This window comes from Aphelocoma coerulescens, chromosome 2 (genome assembly GCF_041296385.1).
Source record: "Aphelocoma coerulescens isolate FSJ_1873_10779 chromosome 2, UR_Acoe_1.0, whole genome shotgun sequence".
Lineage (NCBI taxonomy): Eukaryota > Metazoa > Chordata > Aves > Passeriformes > Corvidae > Aphelocoma > Aphelocoma coerulescens.
Genome location: NC_091015.1, coordinates 543,809 through 552,612, shown reverse-complemented (window position 1 = coordinate 552,612; position 8,804 = coordinate 543,809). Strand labels below are relative to the sequence as shown.

At 67.5% G+C, this 8,804-nt stretch overlaps 1 protein-coding gene and 2 non-coding genes across 4 annotated transcripts; all 3 read right to left on the bottom strand.

Moving 5' to 3' along the window:
* Positions 1-772: 772 nt before the first annotated feature.
* TBRG4 (transforming growth factor beta regulator 4) lies at positions 773-8,192 on the bottom strand. 2 transcript variants are annotated; one of them, XM_069006142.1, is made up of 11 exons: positions 8,126-8,192; positions 7,175-7,556; positions 6,351-6,665; positions 5,706-5,877; positions 5,027-5,184; positions 4,258-4,368; positions 3,715-3,859; positions 2,964-3,215; positions 2,360-2,471; positions 1,927-2,041; positions 773-1,145 (listed from the first exon to the last, which is right to left on the bottom strand). In XM_069006142.1, exons 2-11 carry the CDS (start codon positions 7,520-7,522, stop codon positions 1,020-1,022), a joined length of 1,854 nt encoding a protein of 617 aa, XP_068862243.1. In that variant the 5' UTR covers positions 7,523-7,556; positions 8,126-8,192; the 3' UTR covers positions 773-1,019. The 2 variants fall into 2 exon arrangements, with proteins under 2 accessions (XP_068862243.1, XP_068862244.1); XM_069006143.1 differs by having other exon boundaries at positions 7,322-7,556.
* LOC138106937 (small nucleolar RNA SNORA5) lies at positions 2,543-2,675 on the bottom strand. Its single transcript, XR_011149201.1, has one exon. It is a non-coding gene; the product is annotated as a small nucleolar RNA SNORA5 (small nucleolar RNA).
* On the bottom strand, positions 3,466-3,599 carry LOC138106936 (small nucleolar RNA SNORA5). The gene has a single exon (XR_011149200.1). It is a non-coding gene; the product is annotated as a small nucleolar RNA SNORA5 (small nucleolar RNA).
* Positions 8,193-8,804: the final 612 nt, after the last annotated feature.

Below are 8,804 nucleotides of genomic sequence, written 5' to 3'. Positions count from 1 at the left end.
CACCTGGTGTCCCCCCCACCCCGGTGCGGCGACTCGAGGCCTGAGGGACACGGGGACACCGTGGGGGCTCCAGCCGGGACGTGACCCCCCTCAGTCAGAGACACCCCCAAACCACGGAGTCCCCGGTGCCCGCTCCCGCTGCTCCCCCACCCAGCGCCAGCTCCAGCCCCAGTCCCAGACCCCGTCCCTCCCGGGGACAATCCCGGGATAATCGGGAATAAAGGCCGGCGGCTCCTGATCCCGATCCCGGCTCAGACCGGCGGCCCCGGGCACAGGGCTGGGGGGCACGGGGGGCGCGGGAACAGCCACGTGCCACCAACACCGATGGCACCTGACCCCACTGTCACCTACCCAGTGTCACCCAACCCGGATGGCACCCATTCCCACTGTCACCCAGCACTGATGTCACCCAGCCCCAATGTCACCTGTCCCTGAGATCTCCCAGCTCCAAGGTCGCCTGGCCCCAATGTCACCCAGTCCCAATGTCACCTGGCCATGACGACAACGAGCCCCTGTGTCACCCACCCTCGATGTCACCTGGTGCCAATGACACCTGGCGCCCATGTCAGCCAGCTCCAATTGCACCTGGCACTGATGGCAACCGTCCCTAATGTCACGTGTCTCCAGTGCCACCCATCCCCAATGTCCCCTATGACACCCATCCCCAATGTCATGTCCCAAATGCCACCCGTCCCCAGCGTTACCCATCCCCAGTGTCATTTATCCACAGTGTCACCTCTCCCCTGTGCCACCATGCCCAGCCACCATACCATCCCTGTACAGTTTTGGGTTTATTTGAGCTGTTTGTAACACGGAGCAGCAATGCTGGAGCCATGTGGGGACACGGGGACCTCGCTGTGGTGACGTGCCCACCGGGGCATGGCGACCTGGTGACGTGACCACCTCGCTGTGGTGACGTGCCCACCTGGGCTCAGCAGCTGGGCCACCTTGGCGTGGTGACCTGGTCACACTGGCACAGGGATGTGGCCGGCTGGGTGAGGTGAGGCCACGTGGGCGCATTAGGTGGCCGTGTCAGTGGCCATGTCACCTGCCGTGTCGCTGGCCAGGGCCTTGGCCACCTTGTCCTTGAGGTAGGCCACACGCTGCCGCTCCAGCTTCAGCTCCAGGAACTCGTAGTGGGGCACCTGCAGGGGGACGGGGACGTGGCAGCAGCCCAGGGGATCCCAGCTGTGTCCCCTCCTGTCCTAGGCCTGGCTGTCCTATGGCACCCACCTGGGAGGGTCTCAACACCGATCTGGGGTCCCAGTGCCCACCCAGGTGTGACAGTGACACTGCCAGGGGAGTGACAGTGACCCTGGGGGGTGACACGTGGCTGTCACACTCCCCCCTGGGCTATAATTACCCCCAGGGGTTAATCCTGGATGACCCCACAGGATCAGCTCGTCTGTGTCACCTCCCTGTCACCCCTGTCCCTCCCCCGGCACCTGGCAGGTGGCCTGGTGGGATCACGGTGGCTCATCCCTGCTGAGCCCCGGGGTGGGGGGAGCTGGCAGCCCCCCAGGAGGTGTCAGTGCCACCATCCCGACGGAGCCAGGTGTGCCCAGCTGTGCCAGGGGGACAGTGGCACCTGGCTGGTGTCACCAGGGTGGCCACAGGCACAGGGACTGCCCCTGGGCTGGCCACAGGTGAGGCCACACCTGAGTCCTGGGGGCACCTCACAGGATGGGGGCTGGGCTCTGCTCCCAAGAGGGAGGTTCAGGTGGGATTTTGGGAATACCTGGGGAATATTTTGGGAATATTTCTCCTGGAAAGGGCTGGGAGGGCTCAAGTGCCACGTGGATGTGTCACCCGGGGCCAGAGTCAGTGGTGGCCCTGGCAGTGCTGGGGACACCCAGGTGGCCTCAGGGGTGCCCCGGGGTGTTTCCCAGCCTCCCCACCCGGCATTCCAGCATTCCCAGCGCTCACCTCGGCCAGCAGGAACCCGGCTGCTCGCAGGTGCCTGCGGGCCATGGAGCCCCGGCCCAGCAGCTCCCGGCCCCGCGAGCTGAACTGCGGGAACTCCCAGCGCAGCACGGCCACCCTGGGGACAGGGGACAGAGGACAGGGGGCTGACCACGGGCAGCACCCGGAGCCCGCAGAGCCCAGCCCTGGCTGAGCTGTGCCCCTCCTATCACCTCCTGGCCCCCTCCTCTTCCCGTCCTGTCCCCTTCTTGTCCCCCCCCTGTCCCCATCCCACGTCCCCTCCTCTCCCTCTCCCCCTCCTGCCACCTCTTCTCCCCCACTGACCGTTTCTATCCCCCCCTCCTCATCCCCTCCCTGTCCCCTCCTGTCCCCATCCTCTCCCCTCTACTGTCTCCCCCTATCCCCCACCTCAGGGGACCTTCCTGTCCCCACCCACCTCCTGGCCCCCGGTGGCAGTGGCTTTGTCCCCTCGGAGCGGGGCAGGTGGGGGGCAGTGAAGTCCCTCACGGGCAGAGGTTTGTTGTCACTGTCCAGCACCGCCTCGGCGTCTGCAGGGACAGAGGGGACACGAGGACTCAGAGCCACCCAGGGGCTCTCCTGAGCACACCCTGGGAAGGGCACGTGTCCGTGGGGATCCATCTGCCCAGGTCCCACGGGAAGGGACAGGGACATGCGGAGCACGGAGGTCGCTGTGGCAGCCGGTGGCCGGTCCCCGACACTGGGGGACAGGGACCGAATTTGACTGGGCTGCAAGGGGGTGGTGGGGGTGGCAGGGGTGTGACAGAGCCAGGAAGGTGACAGGGTGGGTGACAGGGCTGGGGTGGGCTGGAGGGTGGCAGGGGAAAGTGACAGGGCAGTGGGTACCTGGGGGGGGTGCCCAAGGAAGGTGACAGAGCTGGGGGGTGACAGGAAGGTGCCAGGGCTGGGGGAGCTGGGGGTCACAGGGGAAGGCAGCAGGGGCAGGGGGTGCCCAGGGTGGGTGCCAGGGCCAGGGGTGGCAGTGGAAGGTGCCCAGGCAGGTGGCAGCGGGTGGCACTCACCGATGTCCCAGCCATACACCGTGCTCACGTCGTGCCGGACGAGGTCAGGGCCCCCCAGCGCCCCCAGCAGCGCCTCCCGCAGCCCCCGCTGCAGGGGGGTGGCCTTCTCCCTGTCCTTGTCTTTGTCCCTGTCACCCCCCAGCACCTTGGGGGGCAGGAAGGGCCCCTGGTAGCCCGGGGCCTCCAGCCTGGCCGTGGCGTTGATGTGCAGCAGCTTCAGCCGGGAGCTCTGTGCCCGCAGGGAGGTGTCACCTGTGGGACAGGTGGGGACACGTTCAGGTAACACCCATGGGACACAGGAACAGCCCCAGGTGGCGCCAGGGAATGTTCAGGTGGGATTTGGGGAATACTCCTCCTGGAAGGAGCTGTCCAGCCCCGGTGGGTTTAACAGCCATGGGGATGTGATGTGACACCAGGGACATCGTTTGTGTCCCCAGGGCGGTGGGAACAGGGGAACTCCAGCAGCTGAGAGGCCCCTCCCAGCCCCAGGCATTCCCAGATCCCATGTCTCCAGTGGGATTCACCCCCCGGGTCCCACGGGAGGGGACACGGGGCACGTGGCCACGGAGGTCACTGTGGCAGCCGGTGGCCGGTCCCCGCCATGGGGGGACAGGGACCGAATTTGACTGGGCTGCACCTGCCCAGCACCTGTCACGGGTGACCCCAGGCCACCCCCCGGGGCCGGAGTTCCCGTCCCATCCCCGATCCCAGCGGGGGCTCGGCCGGTCCTGTCCTGCTGTCCGGGGCTCACCTTGGAGGCAGGCCTGGAACTCAGGGGACAGCACCTGGCGCAGGTGGGGGGGCCGGGCCTGCTGCAGGACACACAGCGACCACACCACATCCATCAGCAGGTGCGTGTCCAGCTGCTGCTCCTGCCCCTGCAGCTGCTCGTGGACCTGGGACAGGGGACACATGGAGCCAAGCTCGACCGGCCGTGCAGGCGTCCCCAGGTGTCCCCAATGTCCCCCAGGGGGGGCCTGTAGGGTCCCTCTCAAGTGATCCTGTGGCACCTCGCTCCATGGATCCAGCCATCCCACAGCCCCTTTCCCATGGGAATGTGCCAGGGGAACACCTGTGCTCTGGGACAGGTGACAACTGTGGGGGGGTCACCTGGAGGGGCCTCTGGGGCCTCTCCCGGTGCCAAAAGTGGGAGCTGGGAGGGATTTGGGACACCAGGACATGGGAAAACAGGGAATTCGGGGCGCTTTGGGGAAGGAATCTGTAGCTGTGGGGGGTCTCTGGGGTCCCTCCCCACCCAGACCGCTCGGGAATTCCACGATTCCAGGGACATCACCATAGAGAAGAATTCCTCGCTGGAGCTGGGCTGGAAGTTGAGGCGGGCAAAGGACACGAGGATCCCGCACAGCTGGGTGATGGACAGCTTCTGTGCATTATCCAGGGAATACTGTGGGAAAAACGGGAATTTGGGGCTGTCCAGAACAGGGACGGGAGGGAGAGGTTGGACACATCAGCCAGAGACACCTCCCAGGTGGGAAAATGAGAGGGAGGGAATCTTGGGATTTTATGCAGGTCTGAGGGGAAGCTCTGAAATACCCCAGTATGGATGGGAAAGAGCAGGGGGATGAGCTTGGAAGGAACTGGGAAAGAACTGGGGAAGCTGGGAGAAGAGCAGCAAGGAAAAGGTTGGAACCATCAGCAGGGACCATGTCCCAGGCGGGACACCACATGTGATGGATCCCTGGGATATCAGGGATCCAGCCAAGGGGGAGTCCTGGAATATCTCCATCTGGATGAAGGACTGTGCAGAGAGGAACTGGGAGTGAACTGGGATGGAACAGCACCAGCACTCACAGCCAGAGGCTCTGGATTGAGCCAAATCCAGCAGAAAACGATCCCTGATTCCCACTGGGAAATGGTGGGAGAGCTCAGACAGGTGAGGCGCCCTCACTGCCACCCGCTCCCAGGTGACAACACTGACCAGTGAGGGGAACCTGCTCTCCCCAGCCCCTGCTGGGGAAGGTGACAACACCCCCTGGACAGGAAACCGTCCCCTGCCTCCCCCACGGCCACGTGAGGTCCCCCCTTGTCCCCCCAGGCCTCACCTGAGCGATGGCCTCGGCGAGGGGCCGGCTGAGCCAGCGCAGGCTGGCGAAGGAGCGGGCACAGCGCGACACCTGAGCCGGGCTCAGGGTGCCCAGGTGGGGCTGCAGCTCCAGGGACAGGCGGTGCAGCACCTGCGGCTGCTGGAAGCTCAGCTTACCTGTGCCAAGGGGGGACAGCTCAGCGCACGGGGGCACCTCGGTCCTGTGCCCCCCACACCACAGGCGACTGCTGGGAATGTCACCTGGAGTGGGAAGGCTCCAGGGACACCTCAGAGCCCTCCCAGTGCCTAAAGGGGCTCCAGGTGAGCTGGGGAGGGACTGGGGACACCCGGAGTGATGGAATGGCCTCACACTGAGCTCCCAGGGGTTTGGGACACCCGGAATAACAGGACAGCTAGAACGGCCTCCTAGGTGACCTGGGTTTTGTACTTGGAGCACAGAGGTGACCTGCAATGCCCTGCCCCCCTGTTCCCACCCTAGGACTGGGATAACCCACTGGGGAAGAGCTGCTCAGGCTCACTTGGATTCCCTCACCCCACCTGGCTGCGAGAGGAAGGGTTTGGGACCTTGAAGACCTAGTCCCCCCCACTGCCAGCCCAGGCAACTCCCAGCCCCGCGACAGCAACACTGACCCATGGACCTGTCCCCCCCAGGTGCCCCCCAGCAGCCCAGCACTCACTGTAGGCGAAGAGCAGGTCGGTGAGCACGGGCAGGGGCAGCTCGGCGGGTTTCTGCAGCAGGTGGTAGGACAGGGCCCGCAGCAGGGGCACACAGCGGCGCTGCTGCAGCGCCAGCGCCAGCACCACCCGCCGCAGCTCGTCGGGGTCGAACTGCTCTGCCAGCTCCAGGGCCTGCCACGGGGACAGGGCACAGCTGAGATAGGGCACAGCTGAGACAGGGCACAGGCACTGAACTGCCCTGCCAGCTCCAGGGCCTGGCACAGGGACAGGGCACAGCTGAGACAGGGCACAGCTGAGACAGAGCACAGGCACTGAACTGCCCTGCCAGCTCCAGAGCCTGCCACGGGGACAGGGCACAGCTGAGACAAGGGGCAGGTGAGAGGGGATCTCATCAGGATCAAACTGCTCAGCCAGCTCCAAAGCCTGGCACAGGGACAGGGGAGACAGGGGATTCCTCTGGGATTGAACTGCTCTGCCAGCTCCAGTGTCTGGGGCACAGGGACAGGGGACAGACACGGGACAGAGAACAGGGGGTACTGCTGTCCCCAGGTGACCCCGCCTAGCCCAGGCTGAGGGCCTAGGTCCCCCCCACTGCCACACCGTGCCAGGTGTGCCCCGCGCCGTGCCCAGGCGTGCGGTCCCACCTTGTCCTCCAGGCGCTCCATGAGGGTGGGGGACAGGTGTCCCACCTTGGCCATGAGCGTCACCACCGTGCGGGTCCCCTCCAGCTCGGTCCAGCGCAGCTCCAGCTTGCGCAGCACCTCGGGCAGCAGGAGGCCGTCGGGGCCCTGCCCTGCCAGGTGCTCGGCCAGGTGCACCAGCTGCCGCAGGGGCAGGCGCCGCAGCCGCCACAGCACCTCCTGCTCCACCGAGCGCGCCTGGCGCCCGCCCCGCGCCAGCCCCAGCGCCGGCAGGCTCCGCAGCAGCTGCACCAGCGGCGCGTTCCACACCTGGGAGATCTGGGACAGGGACAGCACTGAGACAGGGCACCAGGGCCTGTTCCACACTGGGAGATCTGGGACAGGGACAGCACTGAGACAGGGCACCAGGGCCTGTTCCACACTGGGAGATCTGGGACAGGGACAGCACTGAGACAGGGCACCAGGGCCTGTTCCACACTGGGAGAGCTGCGACAGGACTGAGACAGGGCACCAGGGCCTGTTCCACACTGGGAGATCTGCGACAGGGACAGGTGTGGGACGGGGTAGCGGGTGAGGATTTGCGGTGCTGCCCATCTACCTGTGCCACCTCCCAGGTGTCCCCTGAACACGCTGGAGTGACCCAGGCCCTGCTGCCCTGTCCCACAGGTGTGCCCTGAACGGTCAGGCACGGAGCAGAGTAAAGCAGACACCCCCAGCCCTGTCCCAGCAGCGCCTCCCAGCCGTGCCTGGAGCAGTCAGGTACAGTGTGGGGCCCCCCTGTGCCCCCCTCGCTTCTCACACGTGCCCAGAGCTCCGAGCCCCCCCACCTGCGCATCCACGGTGCTCAGGAGCCGCTGGAAGCGCGGGTCCCTGCGGATGCTCTCGGTGTCCAGGTGCTGCTCGCAGGCGAGGCGGGCCAGGCGGGTGATGGCCAGCGCCGCCAGGTTGCTGCTCAGCGCCGGCCCCCGGCTCACCTGCAGCAGCTCCTGGGGGTTGGACGCTCCCTGGATCAGCTCCCGGAGCTGCTGCTCCGCGCCGTCCTCGCGCGGCCGCGCCTGGGGCCCCTCGGCCCACCTGGGCGGGCAGGTGCGCAGGGCCGGGCCCGGAGGGGGCGCGGGCGGGGCCGGCAGCAGCAGCAGCCGCCGGCAGCAGCGGCGAACCAGGTGCGCGGCCATGGGGCAGCGGGATCAGCGCCGCATCCCGGGAGAGCTGTGCGGGAACGGGAACGCTCAACAGCCCTTCCCCGGCACATTTTCCCCCAGACCCTGCCCCCGGCCCCGCTTTACTCCGCCGCCATGCCCTGAACTCCCCCCGGGCCGAGCCCCCTCGGTTCCGGGGCCGCTCCCCCACCAGCCCATCCTCTCCATCCCTCGTCCCGGTCCCGGCCTCCCCCCATTTCTTCTTCTCCAGCCCCGCCCCGCTCCCGGCCTCCCCCCGGTCCTTCGCCGGGCCTCGCTTCCCCACGCCCGGGTCCCCCGATCCGGATCCCAACCCCGGTCCTGGTTCCGATCCCGGTCCCGATCCCAACCCCGGTCCTGGTCCCGCTCCCTCTCCCGATCCCGATCCCAACCCCGGTCCCGCTCCCAGTCCCAACCCCGATCCCGCTCCTGGTCCCTCTCCCGCTCCCTCTACCGCTCCCGGTCCCAACCCCGATCCCGCTCCTGGTCCCTCTCCCGATCCCTCTACCGCTCCCGGTCCCAACCCCGATCCCGCTCCCGGTCCCTCTCCCGGTCCCGCTCCCATTCCCGGTCCCGTTCCCATTCCCGGCCCTCTCTGACCTCTCCCGCCCCGGCCCCGCGCACGGGCCACCACCGAGGCGCGCGGTTATGACGTCACAGCGCCGCGCCCGCTCCGTACTGGCCGCTCGGTTGCGTCATCACGCGGCGGCGGCGCCTCTTCCGGGAAGGGGCGAGAGCGCGGCCGCCATCGGCGCTGGTGTCCCTTCGGGGTGTCCCCCACAGTGTCCGTCCGGCAGTGTCCGTCTGGCAGTGTCCCTTCCACAGTGCCCCTCCCGCAGGGTCCTCGCGGTGTCTCCGCGTCCCGGGGGGACCCGGACCCTCCCCACCCGCCCGCCGCTGTGTGGGGCGCCCTCGTGTGGTGGCGGGGAAAACTGCAGCCACCGCCGCCCCGCAGACCCCCAGCTCCTCCCAGTGTCCCCAGTGCCCCCCAGTGCCCCCCCGCAGACCCCCAGCTCCTCCCAGTGTCCCCAGTGCCCCCCAGTGCCCCCCCGCAGACCCCCAGCTCATCCCAGTGTCCCCAGTGCTCCCCCCGCAGACCTCCAGTTCATCCCAGTGTCCCCCAGTGCTCCCCCCTCAGACCCCCAGTTCATCCCAGTGTCCCCCCAGTGCTCCCCCGCAGACCCCCAGTTCTCCCAGTGTCCCCCAGTGCTCACTAGTGCATCTCAGTGCCCCCCCGACTCCCCCAGTTCTCCCAGTGCTCCCCGAGGGGAGTTATCGG

Excerpts from the sequence above, each read along its gene's own strand:
- TBRG4 (XM_069006142.1), bottom strand. The coding sequence starts at position 7,522 with ATGGCCGCGCACCTGGTTCGCCGCTGCTGCCGGCGGCTGCTGCTGCTG. Across the intron at positions 2,472-2,963 it reads GGTGTATGGCTGGGACATCG|ACGCCGAGGCGGTGCTGGAC; the intron begins GTGAGTGCCACC and ends CTGTCCCTGCAG. Across the intron at positions 1,146-1,926 it reads CCGGGTTCCTGCTGGCCGAG|GTGCCCCACTACGAGTTCCT; the intron begins GTGAGCGCTGGG and ends GTCCCCCTGCAG.